This window comes from Leptodactylus fuscus, chromosome 2, assembly GCF_031893055.1.
Source record: "Leptodactylus fuscus isolate aLepFus1 chromosome 2, aLepFus1.hap2, whole genome shotgun sequence".
Lineage (NCBI taxonomy): Eukaryota > Metazoa > Chordata > Amphibia > Anura > Leptodactylidae > Leptodactylus > Leptodactylus fuscus.
Window position 1 is genome coordinate 265,457,139 of NC_134266.1, and position 19,642 is coordinate 265,476,780.

The 19,642-nt window shown below is 44.5% G+C and overlaps 1 protein-coding gene across 10 annotated transcripts in view; it reads left to right on the plus strand.

The window, feature by feature from the left end:
• Positions 1-19,642, plus strand: part of GRM5 (glutamate metabotropic receptor 5) — a 282,158-nt gene that overhangs the window by 13,374 nt on the left and 249,142 nt on the right. For all 10 annotated transcript variants that reach the window (XM_075266190.1, XM_075266188.1, XM_075266191.1 and 7 more), the window contains exon 2: positions 904-1,753. In XM_075266190.1, the coding sequence (XP_075122291.1) occupies positions 1,084-1,753 (670 nt within the window). In that variant the 5' untranslated portion in view covers positions 904-1,083. The remainder of the gene's footprint in view (positions 1-903; positions 1,754-19,642) is intronic.

Sequence of the window (19,642 nt, forward strand, 5' to 3'; positions counted from 1 at the left end):
CTCAGTTAGACCAAGATTACACGCATGTACCATGGTGCATGTCACACTTGGCTCTCAGTCAACACAGCATCCATCTCAAAGGGGAACCAGGACCACACATGGTGTTCACCTGTGTACCAGAGGATCCTCTGGTGGCCCAAACTCTAACACACTGATGGTCCAGAAGAAGACACCCAAATTGAAAGGCTACTACGGTCTGTTTTCTTAGGGATGTTGGAGGGTAGGCCCCAGAATCTGGAGGGTGCAAGGAACCTCAGTTTGACACGTTGACAGGGCTGTAGAAGAAGTCACAACAGAAGCTTTAGAGCTTTTATACAAGTTTGGCTGGAGGTGACCTCAGTTAGACCATTCAAACAAGTTCTTCTGCTCTATCCACCATCCATCTCAAAAGCGTGCCATGACTACTCGGTGCCCACACACTGACAGATACAGAGTTGTGCCATGTGCTTCAGGTTGATGAATATTGTGTATACATTAGATATTTCTTCTTCTCTTGGTCACCTCTTAACGTATCAAATATCTGGACACGTCCAACCAAGAGTAAGGGCAGAGAAGGATACATCTGAACGTCCACAGAGGGATTTCAGAAGGTATAGGACATGTACGGAATGATAGATTTATTTATGTTCTTATCTAGAGTCTTGTTTGGGTACAAACATTCAATCAAACCACTCAATGACCTTTACATTTTTCCTATGAATAAAATCTAGATGCAGAGGATTCTAAATATGATTATTTCATGTTTCATCATCTTTGACCTTCTCCTACATTGCACAGAGAGACCCTCAGGTTCCATATCTGAAAGGTTTTCTAATAATTCCCCCCTATAGATTGGATTACGTCTCAGTATGATGAAGAAGCCATGATAAACAGGCTGATGTGTCTTCTTCTGCTTATTTTTAGGTAATGACCATTCGGGTTGGGTGTGAAGATCTTCACGGAGGGTCTACAGTCATCAATGGTCAACCATTACATGGTGGGATATAGTGCATGGAGGAAACCTAAACCAGGAATAGAAGACTACCAGCACTGAAAATTTTGCTTTCATAATGTTGTCCTCTCCTGCCTAAATTGTGACCTAAAATGTTTCCTTACATCTGGTTGGTTCTTCTGCTCTTAAAGGAAAATGGCGTTGGGTTTATGGTGTTGGCGCAGACCAATGAAAGACGGGTGGTGGCCTATATGCCAGGGGACGTTGTCATCGGAGCCTTGTTTTCTGTCCACCACCAGCCAACTGTTGACAAAGTTCACGAAAGGAAGTGTGGAGAGATCCGGGAACAATATGGCATCCAAAGAGTGGAAGCCATGCTGCACACCCTCGATAGAATCAACGCCGACCCCAATCTGTTGCCAAACATAACTCTTGGATGTGAGATCCGTGACTCTTGCTGGCATTCAGCGGTGGCTTTAGAGCAAAGTATTGAGTTTATAAGAGACTCTCTTATTTCATCGGAAGAAGAAGAAGGTCTTGTCCGATGCGTTGATGGTTCTTCTTCGTCATTCCACTCAAAAAAGCCCATAGTTGGAGTTATTGGACCTGGTTCCAGCTCTGTGGCTATCCAAGTACAGAATTTATTGCAGCTCTTTAATATACCTCAGATTGCTTATTCGGCAACAAGCATGGACCTCAGTGACAAGACCCTGTACAAGTATTTCATGAGAGTGGTACCTTCTGATGCCCAGCAGGCGAGAGCTATGGTGGATATTGTCAAAAGGTACAACTGGACTTATGTGTCTGCAGTACACACTGAAGGTAAGTGACTGACTAGGTAGCATGTTATATATTATATAGTAAACTATATAACCCCCTGAGTTTGCTGGGCTCATAGGATAATACAAAACAAGCTTTATAAATTGTATATGTTTATTAACACGAGTGGGTTGGTACTAGCCACTAGCCATATACAGAAATACATATCAGTAGATGACAAGCAAATACATATAAAAGCACAATACAATACAGAAAATGGGAATAAAAGATAGAAAAGAAATACCAAAATGAGTCTCACTGAAGCCTGATTCCTAGGCCATAAGTAAGTACGGGAGCCTCAATTTGCTCACATGGCTTCCAGGGTCAGAACGCCCTTTGTCTCCACAGGTGAGACCGTTTCATTCTCCCAGTCTCTTCCCAGGTTCCTCCCTGAGTGATGTCAGTAGGGTGGAAAGTCCAACCCTCCATCCTTGAGACCAAATAACCATGTATTGTCATATTTCCTCGCCAGACAAGGTGTATGATGGGGTTTGTGGCGAGACCCACATCATGTAGTCACCAATTATGAGACCCCAATTCCCTTTGGGTAATGCGTTCAGTGAATGGACCTTTCCCCTGCTTTCAACACCCCCGAGTGTGGACTTGGAATGTTCGGTTCTGCCTTGCGCCCCTGAGAAATGTGACAGTGCAACTGTGGCATGTCCTCCTAGGGAAAGATTATCAGAAAACCATATTCCCTTTGAAGTTTGACTTACAGACACCATGTCTGGGGTTTGTGTACTTAGAGGTCTTTCAATACGCAACTCCAGGATAATGAGTTTAGCACAGGTATACAAATGGAGCTAGGTATGGAACAACAAAAGGGCTTTGATACAACAGAGGGGATTGCTTACAAGGCAGAAATATTGCATTCCTTTCCAGAGGGGTTAATATGAATAAGGTGTAATACACAAAAGAACAATACAGGACTGGAAATACATAACTAATGGTCTCTTCATCACAAGGGATGTATCTATCAAAGGTACAGAGGTAACATTCACCAGGATACCAGAGGATAGGGGATAAGTGTCAGATTGCTGGGGGTCCAACCACCAGCGAGCAAGAGGATGGTGGATCGAAGGTCCCCCATGCGTCTTTGTAAATAGAGCACACCATTCACTGCTATGGGGCTGTTGGATAATCACTGGACACAACCCCTTTAAATCTCAGCACATGGATGAGATTTGTTTGCGACTCATCCACAATGTTGCTAATGTGGATCACGGCAGTTTCGCAGCAGCAATCCCGCTATGATCACGACACCTACATGATGATGCGTCGTGTAATTGTCCCAGCAAACGTCACGATCTGGACCGCACAATTCTGCAGCGCCAGGTTTTTATATCGCTGCAGTACAGGGGAACATTCACACACAGTGGATACACTGCAGATATTCTCTCCATATTTCCAGGCAGAAAACCTGCAGCGTGTTGCAGTAGTAACAAAGTAAAGATCTTCTGCAAACTGCGGAATGAAATCTGAGCATCAATGGAGCTTCTCATTAATTCTCTCTGCGGATTCTCATCATGGATCTTACCCTTTGGAGTAAAATCTGCAACAAATCTGCCGTGGAATTAAAGGGAAATCTGCAATGTTTGCATTGTTACAGTCACTGCTACGTTGTGTCCTATTAGGCATGTGACAGTTGTAATGCCGATCACATGATCATTGAGTGCAATGGAATCTATGGCGTGCAATGCAGGGTATCCAGGGTGCACGAGGGCAGAAAAGAGGGGATCAGACACATGACCTGTCACTCCTCTAGTCTCTGTGCAGAAACATCCTCAAAAAAAACAATCACCCCTCCCACAGACTCCGCCCTTTAATAGGCTCCGCCCCACTGATGCCAGCACAGTTGGAATTTTTTCTCTAGCCCCCACCCAGGGGCGTACACACCTTCCACGAGGCGACTTAAGGTGATGGTGGGCCAAAAGAAGGGGGTTGTGTATTGTGTGGGGGCCAATGGGGGGGGGGGTCATAATTAGGGGGCCCCACCATAGGCTCTCTATTGTCAGGTGGGCGGTTCCAGACTATCTGTTCCAACCTAGGACCACCCATATGACGGTAGATAGAATAATTAGTCTATTGGGTGCACTGGTAGCTCAGGAATGGCGAGGGCTAGAGAAAAAATTCCAACTGAGCTGAAATCAGTGGAGCGCCACCTATACAAGTTACAGCATTTGGAAGTGGGGAGAGGTGGTGAAATTTGATTAATTTCTTGATTAATTTCAATGATTAATTTTTTGATTAATTTCAATGGTAAAGTTATTATAAGATAGATTTTTCCCTTCATGTATTAACATCTTATTTCCCCTCTCACTGTCGCCCCCTGCTGGTAATGCATTTTGCACAAGCTGTTAAGGAGCGGGGGCGGAGAGGTAACCCGTTATAGGTAAAGTGTTTGTCAAATCCATCCAACAAATGGAATATCTTTACCGGCACTAGCTACGGTAGTAATACTGCCCCCTATGGATCTAAATGACTCAAAAAAAAAATTTTATGAATGAAATTGCCCTTTAATTCATGCAGCGGGAGTCCAGAATAATGTATGAGGCATTGTTGGATAGAACAATGGCTTAGTGGATTTCCACTCGGCTTACCTACAGCATTTCCTTCGCAGTGTGAGCACCATGGGAGCTTCTATGGAAATACGGAGGATATTGTAGTCAAGACCGAGAAATGCTGTACTGTGGGCGCAAGCGTGTTTCCATGACGACTAAATCCTTGGCGTTACTAATTATGGTAGCGAGCAAAGCGGGGAGAAAGAACTTACCTGTATACTTTATGTATCAGAAGTAGTAACATTGTAAACCATCTATATACAGTATATATTAGGATATTGTAATAATGCTGTATATTATGGGTATATTAGAGGTCACTTAAAGGGGCGTCCACAACTATGGCATGTATAGGATAGAGGATAAAGGTCTCATTGCTAGGAATATCTACAGAATATCTACAGAATATCTTTGTGATGTCAGTGTTCCCACGTGACCACTGAGGTTGGTCATTAGGCTCAGCGGTGACATGGGCTTCTTGGGCTTCTTTCCACAATGTCCCAATGACATGAGCTGCCTGTCCAGCAAGCTACTATTACTTTAAGGTTGCCTTACTAACCCGTGAAACTTCAGAGTTCTCTTACGCTTATCCACTTAGCAGCTTAGGAGAGATATTTAATCCCTCTTCCTCCTCTCCCAGGTGCCTGCTATTTAGTTGTACCTAGTTTGGCTTTCATTACCTGATTGTATTTGCTGCACTGTTTAATTTGGACCCTTGGCTTGCTACTAGAAATTTGCTTGTCTCCTGATTTTGGCTCTGATGTGACTTCTAGGAACTGACCCTTGGCTTGCTTCTAGAAATTCGCTTGTCTCCTGATTTTGGCTCTGATGTAACTTCTAGAAACTGACCCTTGGCTTGATACTAGAAATTCGCTTGTCTCCTGATTTTGGCTCTGACGTGACTTCTAGGAACTGACCCTTGGCTTGATACTAGAAATTCACTTGTCTCCTGATTTTGGCTCTGATGTGACTTCTAGGAACTGACCCTTGGCTTGATACTAGAAATTCACTTGTCTCCTGATTTTGGCTCTGACGTGACTTCTAGGAACTGACCCTTGGCTTGATACTAGAAATTCACTTGGCTCCTGATTTTGGCTCTGACGTGACGTCTAGGAACTGACCCATGGCTTGATACTAGAAATTAACTTGTCTCCTGATTTTGGCTCTGACGTGACTTCTAGAAACTGACCCTTGGCTTGATACTAGAAATTCGCTTGTCTCCTGATTTTGGCTCTGACGTGACTTCTAGGAACTGACCCTTGGCTTGATACTAGAAATTCACTTGTCTCCTGATTTTGGCTCTGATGTGACTTCTAGGAACTGACCCTTGGCTTGCTACTAGAAATTCACTTGTCTCCTGATTTTGGCTCTGACATGACCTGTAGGAACTGACCCTTGGCTTGATACTAGAATATTTGCTTGTCTCCGGATTTTGGCTCTGATGTGACCTCTAGGAACTGACCCTTGGCTTGCTACTAGAAATTCACTTGTCTCCTGATTTTGGCTCTGATGTGACTTCTAGGAACTGACCCTTGGCTTGATACTAGAAATTCGCTTGTCTCCTGATTTTGGCTCTGACGTGACTTCTAGGAACTGACCCTTGGCTTGATACTAGAAATTCACTTGTCTCCTGATTTTGGCTCTGACGTGACTTCTAGGAACTGACCCTTGGCTTGATACTAGAAATTCACTTGTCTACTGATTGTGGCTCTGATGTGACTTCTAGGAACTGACCCTTGGCTTGATACTAGAAATTCACTTGTCTCCTGATTTTGGCTCTGACGTGACTTCTAGGAACTGACCCTTGGCTTGATACTAGAAATTCACTTGGCTCCTGATTTTGGCTCTGACGTGACGTCTAGGAACTGACCCATGGCTTGATACTAGAAATTAACTTGTCTCCTGATTTTGGCTCTGACGTGACTTCTAGGAACTGACCCTTGGCTTGATACTAGAAATTCACTTGTCTCCTGATTTTGGCTCTGACGTGACTTCTAGGAACTGACCCTTGGCTTGATACTAGAAATTCACTTGTCTCCTGATTTTGGCTCTGACGTGACTTCTAGGAACTGACCCTTGGCTCGAGACTAGAAATTCACTTGTCTCCTGATTTTGGCTCTGACGTGACTTCTAGGAACTGACCCTTGGCTTGATACTAGAAATTCACTTGTCTCCTGATTTTGGCTCTGACGTGACTTCTAGGAACTGACCCATGGCTTGATACTAGAAATTCACTTGTCTCCTGATTTTGGCTCTGACGTGACTTCTCGGAACTGACCCTTGGCTTGCTACTAGAAATTCACTTGTCTCCTGATTTTGGCTCTGACTTGACCTCTAGGAACTGACCCTTGGCTTGATACTAGAAATTAACTTGTCTCCTGATTTTGGCTCTGACGGGACTTCTAGGAACTGATCCTTGGCTTGCTACTAGAAATGCACTTGTCTCCTGATTTTGGCTCTGACGTGACTTCTAGGAACTGATCCTTGGCTTGCTACTAGAAATGCACTTGTCTCCTGATTTTGGCTCTGACGTGACTTCTAGGAACTGATCCTTGGCTTGATACTAGAAATTCACTTGTCTCCTGATTTTGGCTCTGACGTGACCTCTAGGAACTGACCCTTGGCTTGATACTAGAAATTCACTTGTCTCCTGATTTTGGCTCTGATGTGACCTCTCAGACTGACTTTTGGCCTGGACATTTATTCTCCTCATTTGTCCTCCTGATTCTGATCTGCCTTTGGGGATTTATTGGGGGTTGTGGTTAGACTTTAGTTGGTGGAGCATTTATTTCTTATACCAGTTTCTGTGGAGATAACTTGGGACCAAAATTCAACAGAAGTCGTCTTTGAGGACGGTTATGGTGAAGTTGTTTGGGTGTCTGGGTTCTATCTCTTAGTGCTGTATAAGACTTAAGCAGCTAGCTCTACTGCTTTCTGTTATCAGCCAGTTCTTGCAATTTGTGTCGGAGACCCTATCATAATATTGCCCTTGGTCACCAGTGAGGCCTGTGATTGGGTCTCAGTGGTTATATGTGGGGCATCAGAATCATGACGTCAATGACTTGAACGGTCTTCTGCGGGGAACCAACCCCCCATTGATGTCAGAGCTGAAAAAGACTGGAAAAGTGAATCTGAGTGTTTGTAATTTTTCTGCATCTTTGATATTTCTTCCATTATTATGATTTCGGGTCTGAACGGTCCCCAGATTATAATAATTGCATTTTTGGTTCGACCCAAATAAGTTCAATGTGAGACGACACCTTTGCAAAATATGTCTAAGCGCCCTGGATGAAGTGCTCTGATGCAACTGACAAAGATTGGAACCTAAGTGCTTGGGAATCTGCTGCGGCGGATACTTTGTGTCTCCAGCAGTCTGGCTATTGCAATTGATGACACTCCAGATGCTGCAGAACCTCTTTATGCAATGAATCCTTTTCCCTGCTGTTCATTGGGTCGCACAGGTTGCTTACTTATGGCATGTCAGCTAAGCTGCAGAAATTGACAGGAGAGCTTCTTGTTAACAATATTGAAAGCTAGGGGGCGTCCCCTGAGAAGAAGCCGGTTGGGAGCAGAAGCCAAGGAAAAGGAGATTATCAAGAAGGAATGGATGACTAATGACTAGGAGTGACTACATTTATCAGGCAAAAATTGCATTGAATCAGTCTGCAAGTCTTCATTTTACGGTGGTGATGTCCATGTTGGGCAGGATACATTTATAGAAAAGGAAAGGCGCTATTAGTGATGTATTGAGCCCGGTAATCACATGACAGATCACAAGTACAAAATGGCTGAGCTCTTGGGTTTTGGCAGATCCAGATGAACCCAGCTGGTCTATTTTACCCTGTCAGTGTCAGTTACAATACAACTCCTTATTAGCCTATTGACTTCTATGGGAGGGTGTTGTGGGCATACAGAGGTGTTGTGGGCATGCTCTGTGAAGAAACGAAGAGGAGATGATCTGTCACCATCACCTATTGTGACTGGTGTTATCTGTACATAGGAGGGCCCGGGGTCTTGCCAGATTTTATTAGATTTGACTAACAGAAAATTGTCAAATCTAAAGGGGAGAATTTGGGCACAAATTCCAGGAGTGTCTGTAGACAAATGTACCAAATTAAGCTCCGCCCTTATTGCACTTGCAGGCTGATTTGCATATCCATAATAAGACAATGATCTCTGCATTGGTTTGTGGTCAGAAAGTTAAGTTTCTGTTCCACTTAAAGGCCTCATTCATTGCATTCTTTTGGTTAGAGAGCCTTCCTTTAAGGAATACAATTAATGGGACTCTGACAGCTGGTTGATGGTTTTTGCCCCATTTCTGTACTTGAAAAAGATGTAAGTCAGCAGTGGGTTAGACGGGAGAGGCACAGCACCTGAATACACTGGACTCACATCACCTGGATACACTTGACTCACAGCTCCTGAATACACTGTACTCAGCTCCTGAATACACTGGACTCACAGCACCTGAATACACTGTACTCAGCTCCTGAATACACTGGACTCACAGCACCTGAATACACTGGAGTCACAGCACCTGGATTCACTGGACTCACAACAGCTGAATACACTGGACTCACAGCACCTGAATACACTGGACTCACAGCACCTGAATACACTGGACTCACAGCACCTGAATACACTGGACTCACAGCACCTGAATACACCAGACTCACAGCACCTGAATACACTGGAGTCACAGCACCTGGATACACTGGACTCACAGCACCTGGATTCACTGGACTCACAACAGCTGAATACACTGGACTCACAGCACCTGAATACACTGGACTCACAGCACCTGAATACACCGGACTCACAGCACCTGAATACACTGGACTCACAGCACCTGAATACATTGGACTCACAGCACCTGAATACACAGGACTCACAGCACCTGAATACACAGGACTCACAGCACCTGAATACACTGGACTCACAGCACCTGAATACACTGGACTCACAGCACCTGAATACACTGTACTCAGCTCCTGAATACACTGGACTCACAGCACCTGAATACACTGGAGTCACAGCACCTGGATTCACTGGACTCACAACAGCTGAATACACTGGACTCACAGCATCTGAATACACTGGACTCACAGCACCTGAATACACTGGACTCACAGCACCTGAATACACCGGACTCACAGCACCTGAATACACTGGAGTCACAGCACCTGGATACACTGGACTCACAGCACCTGGATTCACTGGCCTCACAACAGCTGAATACACTGGACTCACAGCACCTGAATACACTGGACTCACAGCACCTGAATACACCGGACTCACAGCACCTGAATACACTGGACTCACAGCACCTGAATACATTGGACTCACAGCACCTGAATACACAGGACTCACAGCACCTGAATACACAGGACTCACAGCACCTGAATACACTGGACTCACAGCACCTGAATACACTGGACTCATTTCACCTGAATACACTGGACTCACAGTACCTAAATACACTGGACTCAGCTCCTGAATACACTGGACTCACAGCACCTGAATACACTGGACTCAGCTCCTGAATACACTGGACTCACAGCACCTGAATACACTGGAATCACAGCACCTGAATACACTGGAATCACAGCACCTGAATACACTGGGCTCAGCTCCTGAATACACTGGACTCACAGCATCTGAATAAACTGGACTCACAGCACCTAAATACACTGGACTCACAGCACCTGAATACACTGGACTCACAGCACATGAATACACTGGACTCACAGGACGTGAATACATTGGACTCACAGCACCTGAATACACTGGACTCACAGCACCTGAATACACTGGACTCACAGCACCTGAATACACTGGACTCACAGCACCTGAATACACTGGACTCACAGCACATGAATACACTGGACTCACAGGACGTGAATACATTGGACTCACAGCATCTGAATAAACTGTACTCACAGCACCTAAATACACTGGACTCACAGAACCTGAATACACTGGACTCACAGCACATGAATACACTGGACTCACAGGACGTGAATACATTGGACTCACAGCACCTGAATACACTGGACTCACAGCACCTGAATACACTGGACTCACAGAACCTGAATACACTGGACCCATAGCACCTGAATACACTGGACTCTCAACTCCTGAATATACTGGATTCACAGAATCTGGTTACACTGGACATATAGCACCTGAATTCACTGGACTCATAGCACCTGAATACACTGGACACACAGCACCTGAATATACTGAACTCACAGCTCCTGAATACACTGGACACACATCACCTGAAACACACTACAACTAATGCACTGTGAACACCAGATCCAGAATGGGATACTAGACAGGGTTTCTCCATATACTACTGCTCCAGAATGTGACGATAGACATAGACAGGGATCCTCCACATAGTATGGATTTAGAATGTGATGATAGATGGGATCCTTGCATAATGTACAACTCCAGAATGTGACGATAGACAGGGTTCTTCCACATAGCATGGCTCCAGAATATGACGATAGATAGGGTTCTTCTACATAGGACAGTTCCAGAATGTGACAATAGACAGGGTTCTTCCACATAGCATGGCTCCAGAATATGATGATACATAGGGTTCTTCCACATAGCATGGCTCCAGAAGTTTGATGAAAGACAGAGTTTCACATAATATAGGTCTAGAATAGGATTTTCTCCTGAGATCCTCTGTCAGATGCAGCGGGTATAATATCTCTGCCGTGTTTTGATCCCTTGCGCTCTAGAAACAAGTTTATTACCTTTGGTAACCTCTCTGCACGGCTCATCTATTTCTATCGTAAGTGTGTTCTGTGCCCAGTGAAACTCATCTAGGGAACAAGGGCTGGACGCAGTGGCAGGCCATTTATCTTCTAGAGCCATTTATATATTATGAGGTCATTAAAGTTCTCTGGTTAAGATGAAGACTTTAGTCTGTGGTTCTATCTCCTACAGGTAGAGCATCGTACACACACAAGATGTTCCCTAGATTGATTCTGAATCTGCAGGAAAAATTAAACATGGCGCGCCGCACTCACAATGACTCCGTGTGATGACGTATATACTGTATACTATAGGGTATGGCTACATGGCGGCTATGACTACAACTCCTATCATGTGAACAAAAGACGTCTCATCACCTAAACCTAAAGGAAATGAACCCAACCCGAGTCTAAGGGGGCATTCACACGGAGTAACGCCGGGCGTGTATCACAGCCGTACACGCCGGCGTTACTGTAGACTGCCGAACACTTCCCATTCACTTCAATGGGAGCGCTCGTAACAGCGGCGTTTACGAGCGCTCCCATTGAAGTGAATGGGAAGTGTTCGGCAGTCTGCCGTAACGCCGGCGTGTACGGCTGTGATACACGCCCGGCGTTACTCCGTGTGAATGCCCCCTAATAGTCACCGTGTCACAGACCCGAGTATTGTAGCTTCTTCATATTACACTGCACAGGAGAGAGGACAGATCCTCTATATACTACACCACACAGGACAGATCCTCTATATACTACATCACACAGGACAGATCCTCTATATACTACACCACACAGGACAGGTCCTCTATATACTACACCACACAGGACAGGTCCTCTATATACTACACCACACAGGAGAGATCCTCTATATACTACACCACACAGGACAGATCCTCTATATACTACATCACACAGGACAGATCCTCTATATACTACACCACACAGGACAGATCCTCTATATACTACACCACACAGGACATGTCCTCTATATACTACACCACACAGGTCAGATCCTCTATATATTACACCACACAGGACAGATCCTCTATATACTACACCACACAGGACAGATCCTCTATATACCACACCACACAGGACAGATCCTCTATATACTACACCACACAGGACCGATCCTCTATATACTACACCACACAGGACAGGTCCTCTATATACTACACCACACAGGACAGATCCTCTATATAATACACCACACAGGACAGATCCTCTATACACTACACCATACAGGACAGGTCCTCTATATACTACACCACACAGGACAGGTCCTCTATATACTACACCACACAGGACAGATCCTCTATATACTACACCACACAGGACAGATCCTCTATATACTACACCACACAGGACAGATCCTCTATATACTACACCACACAGGACAGGTCCTCTATATACTACACCACACAGGACAGATCCTCTATATACTACACCACACAGGACAGGTCCTCTATATACTACACCACACAGGACAGGTCCTCTATATACTACACCACACAGGAGAGATCCTCTATATACTACACCACACAGGAGAGATCCTCTATATACTACACCACACAGGAGAGATCCTCTATATACTACACCACACAGGACAGATCCTCTATATACTACACCACACAGGACAGGTCCTCTATATACTACACCACACAGGAGAGATCCTCTATATACTACACCACACAGGAGAGATCCTCTATATACTACACCACACAGCACAGATCGTCTATATACTACACCACACAGGACAGATCCTCTATATACTACACCACACAGGACAGCTCCTCTATATACTACACCACACAGGACAGATCCTCTATATACTACACCACACAGGACAGGTCCTCTATATACTACACCACACAGGACAGATCCTCTATATACTACACCACACAGGACAGGTCCTCTATATACTACACCACACAGGACAGATCCTCTATATACTACACCACACAGGACAGGTCCTCTAAATACTACACCACACAGGACAGATCCTGTATATACTACACCATACAGGAGAGATCCTCTATATACTACACCACACAGGACAGGTCCTCTATATACTAAACCACACAGGATAGCTCCTCTATATACTACACCACACAGGACAGATCCTCTATATACTACACCACACAGGACAGGTCCTCTATATACTACACCACACAGGACAGGTCCTCTATATACTACACCACACAGGAGAGATCCTCTATATACTACACCACACAGGACAGGTCCTCTATATACTACACCACACAGGACAGGTCCTCTATATACTACACCACACAGGACAGGTCCTCTATATACTACACCACACAGGACAGGTCCTCTATATACTACACCACACAGGAGAGATCCTCTATATACTACACCACACAGGACAGGTCCTCTATATACTACACCACACAGGACAGATCCTCTATATACTAGACCACACAGGAGAGATCTTCTATATACTACACCACACAGGACAGATCCTCTATATACTACACCATACAGGACAGGTCCTCTATATACTACACCACACAGGAGAGATCCTCTATATACTACACCACACAGGACAGCTCCTCTATATACTACACCACACAGGAGAGATCCTCTATATACTACACCACACAGGACAGATCCTATATATACTACACCACACAGGAGAGATCCTCTATATACTACACCACACAGGACAGCTCCTCTATATACTACACCACACAGGACAGGTCCTCTATATACTACACCACACAGGACAGGTCCTCTATATACTACACCACACAGGACAGATCCTCTATATACTACACCACACAGGACAGGTCCTCTATATACTACACCACACAGGACAGGTCCTCTATATACTACACCACACAGGAGAGATCCTCTATATACTACACCGCACAGGACAGATCCTCTATATACTACACCGCACAGGACAGATCCTCTATATACTACACCACACAGGACAGATCCTCTATATACTACACCACACAGGACAGGTCCTCTATATACTACACCACACAGGAGAGATCCTCTATATACTACACCACACAGGAGAGATCCTCTATATACTACACCACACAGGACAGATCCTCTATGTACTACACCACACAGGACAGATCCTCTATATACTACACCACACAGGACAGATCCTCTATATACTACACCACGCAGGACAGGTCCACTATATACTACACCACACAGGACAGGTCCTCTATATACTACACCACACAGGAGAGATCCTCTATATACTACACCACACAGGAGAGATCCTCTATATACTACACCACACAGGACAGATCCTCTATATACTACACCACACAGGACAGGTCCTCTATATACTACACCACACAGGAGAGATCCTCTATATACTACACCACACAGGTCAGATCCTCTATATACTACACCACACAGGACAGATCCTCTATATACTACACCACACAGGACAGATCCTCTATATACTACACCACACAGGACAGATCCTCTATATACTACACCACACAGGACAGGTCCTCTATATACTACACCACACAGGACAGATCCTCTATATACTACACCACACAGGAGAGATCCTCTATATACTACACCACACAGGAGAGATCCTCTATATACTACACCACACAGGACAGATCCTCTATATACTACACCACACAGGACAGGTCCTCTATATACTACACCACACAGGAGAGATCATCTATATACTACACCACACAGGACAGATCCTTTATATACTACACCACACAGGACAGGTCCTCTATATACTACACCACACAGGACAGATCCTCTATATACTACACCACACAGGACAGATCCTCTATATACTACACCACACAGGACAGATCCTCTATATACTACACCACACAGGACAGGTCCTCTATATACTACACCACACAGGACAGGTCCTCTATATACTACACCACACAGGAGAGATCCTCTATATACTACACCACACAGGACAGCTCCTCTATATACTACACCACACAGGAGAGATCCTCTATATACTACACCACACAGGAGAGATCCTCTATATACTACACCACACAGGACAGCTCCTCTATATACTACACCGCACAGGACAGGTCCTCTATATACTACACCGCACAGGACAGGTCCTCTATATACTACACCACACAGGAGAGATCCTCTATATACTACACCACACAGGAGAGATCCTCTATGTACTACACCACACAGGACAGGTCCTCTATATACTACACCACACAGGACAGATCCTCTATACACTACACCACACAGGACAGATCCTCTATATACTACACCACACAGGACAGGTCCTCTATATACTACACCACACAGGACAGATCCTCTATATACTACACCAAACAGGACAGATCCTCTATATACTACACCACACAGGACAGGTCCTCTATATACTACACCACACAGGACAGGTCCTCTATATACTACACCACACAGGACAGGTCCTCTATATACTACACCACACAGGACAGGTCCTCTATATACTACACCACACAGGACAGATCCTCTATATACTACACCACACAGGACAGATCCTCTATATACTACACCACACAGGACAGGTCCTCTATATACTACACCACACAGGACAGGTCCTCTATATACTACACCACACAGGACAGGTCCTCTATATACTACACCACACAGGACAGATCCTCTATATACTACACCACACAGGACAGGTCCTCTATATACTACACCACACAGGACAGCTCCTCTATATACTACACCACACAGGAGAGATCCTCTATATACTACACCACACAGGACAGGTCCTCTATATACTACACCACACAGGACAGGTCCTCTATATACTACACCACACAGGACAGGTCCTCTATATACTACACCACACAGGACAGGTCCTCTATATACTACACCACACAGGAGAGATCCTCTATATACTACACCACACAGGACAGGTCCTCTATATACTACACCACACAGGACAGATCCTCTATATACTAGACCACACAGGAGAGATCTTCTATATACTACACCACACAGGACAGATCCTCTATATACTACACCACACAGGACAGGTCCTCTATATACTACACCACACAGGAGAGATCCTCTATATACTACACCACACAGGACAGCTCCTCTATATACTACACCACACAGGAGAGATCCTCTATATACTACACCACACAGGACACATCCTCTATATACTACACCACACAGGACAGGTCCTCTATATACTACACCACACAGGAGAGATCCTCTATATACTACACCACACAGGACAGATCCTATATATACTACACCACACAGGAGAGATCCTCTATATACTACACCACACAGGACAGCTCCTCTATATACTACACCACACAGGACAGGTCCTCTATATACTACACCACACAGGACAGGTCCTCTATATACTACACCACACAGGACAGATCCTCTATATACTACACCACACAGGACAGGTCCTCTATATACTACACCACACAGGACAGGTCCTCTATATACTACACCACACAGGAGAGATCCTCTATATAATACACCGCACAGGACAGATCCTCTATATACTACACCGCACAGGACAGATCCTCTATATACTACACCACACAGGACAGGTCCTCTATATACTACACCACACAGGACAGGTCCTCTATATACTACACCACACAGGACAGCTCCTCTATATACTACACCACACAGGACAGATCCTCTATATACTACACCACACAGGACAGGTCCTCTATATACTACACCACACAGGACAGCTCCTCTATATACTACACCACACAGGAGAGATCCTCTATATACTACACCACACAGGACAGGTCCTCTATATACTACACCACACAGGACAGGTCCTCTATATACTACACCACACAGGACAGGTCCTCTATATACTACACCACACAGGACAGGTCCTCTATATACTACACCACACAGGAGAGATCCTCTATATACTACACCACACAGGACAGGTCCTCTATATACTACACCACACAGGACAGATCCTCTATATACTAGACCACACAGGAGAGATCTTCTATATACTACACCACACAGGACAGATCCTCTATATACTACACCACACAGGACAGGTCCTCTATATACTACACCACACAGGAGAGATCCTCTATATACTACACCACACAGGACAGCTCCTCTATATACTACACCACACAGGAGAGATCCTCTATATACTACACCACACAGGACAGATCCTTTATATACTACACAACACAGGAGAGATCCTCTATATACTACACCACACAGGACAGCTCCTCTATATACTACACCACACAGGACAGGTCCTCTATATACTACACCACACAGGACAGGTCCTCTATATACTACACCACACAGGACAGATCCTCTATATACTACACCACACAGGACAGGTCCTCTATATACTACACCACACAGGACAGGTCCTCTATATACTACACCACACAGGAGAGATCCTCTATATACTACACCGCACAGGACAGATCCTCTATATACTACACCGCACAGGACAGATCCTCTATATACTACACCACACAGGACAGATCCTCTATATACTACACCACACAGGACAGGTCCTCTATATACTACACCACACAGGAGAGATCCTCTATATACTACACCACACAGGAGAGATCCTCTATATACTACACCACACAGGACAGATCCTCTATATACTACACCACACAGGACAGATCCTCTATATACTACACCACACAGGACAGATCCTCTATATACTACACCACGCAGGACAGGTCCTCTATATACTACACCACACAGGACAGGTCCTCTATATACTACACCACACAGGAGAGATCCTCTATATACTACACCACACAGGAGAGATCCTCTATATACTACACCACACAGGACAGATCCTCTATATACTACACCACACAGGACAGGTCCTCTATATACTACACCACACAGGAGAGATCCTCTATATACTACACCACACAGGTCAGATCCTCTATATACTACACCACACAGGACAGATCCTCTATATACTGCACCACACAGGACAGATCCTCTATATACTACACCACACAGGACAGATCCTCTATATACTACACCACACAGGACAGGTCCTCTATATACTACACCACACAGGACAGATCCTCTATATACTACACCACACAGGAGAGATCCTCTATATACTACACCACACAGGACAGGTCCTCTATATACTACACCACACAGGACAGATCCTCTATATACTACACCACACAGGACAGGTCCTCTATATACTACACCACACAGGAGAGATCCTCTATATACTACACCACACAGGACAGATCCTTTATATACTACACCACACAGGACAGGTCCTCTATATACTACACCACACAGGACAGATCCTCTATATACTACACCACACAGGACAGATCCTCTATATACTACACCACACAGGACAGATCCTCTATATACTACACCACACAGGACAGGTCCTCTATATACTACACCACACAAAAGAGATCCTCTATATACTACACCACACAGGACAGCTCCTCTATATACTACACCGCACAGGAGAGATCCTCTATATACTACACCACACAGGAGAGATCCTCTATATACTACACCACACAGGACAGCTCCTCTATATACTACACCGCACAGGACAGGTCCTCTATATACTACACCGCACAGGACAGGTCCTCTATATACTACACCGCACAGGAGAGATCCTCTATATACTACACCACACAGGAGAGATTCTCTATATACTACACCACACAGGACAGGTCCTCTATATACTACACCACACAGGACAGGTCCTCTATATACTACACCACACAGGACAGGTCCTCTATATACTACACCACACAGGACAGATCCTCTATACACTACACCACACAGGACAGATCCTCTATATACTACACCACACAGGACAGGTCCTCTATATACTACACCACACAGGACAGATCCTCTATATACTACACCAAACAGGACAGATCCTCTATATACTACACCACACAGGACAGGTCCTCTATATACTACACCACACAGGACAGGTCCTCTATATACTACACCACACAGGACAGGTCCTCTATATACTACACCACACAGGACAGATCCTCTATATACTACACCACACAGGACAGGTCCTCTATATACTACACCACACAGGACAGATCCTCTATATACTACACCACACAGGACAGATCCTCTATGTACTACACCACACAGGACAGATCCTCTATATACTACACCACACAGGAGAGAGGACAGGTTTTCTATACTATACCTCATATCTATCTACAAATGTAGCAGCTGCTAAACGAACATTTGTTGCACTATTTATGGACTATGGCACGTTATAAATGAGCTGTTGTCATAAAATGAACGTATAAATGTTCCTTGACTATAACAGTGATTTAATGACTGCCACATCTATCTAATTATCTACAGTATCTATGTATAGTATGAGGCAATAAAGTATTCTTTTTTGTATTTTACGTTCTTTGGAGCGCTGCCTAATTTGAGTCTTATTAGATTGGGCAAATAACCTATTCCTTGGGGCTGGCACCCATTTCTTTTACTGGTGCTTTGTTTGGACTTTATCAATGTATCTATTTTTATCTGAATGTACTGTATATATATAAAACTATCTA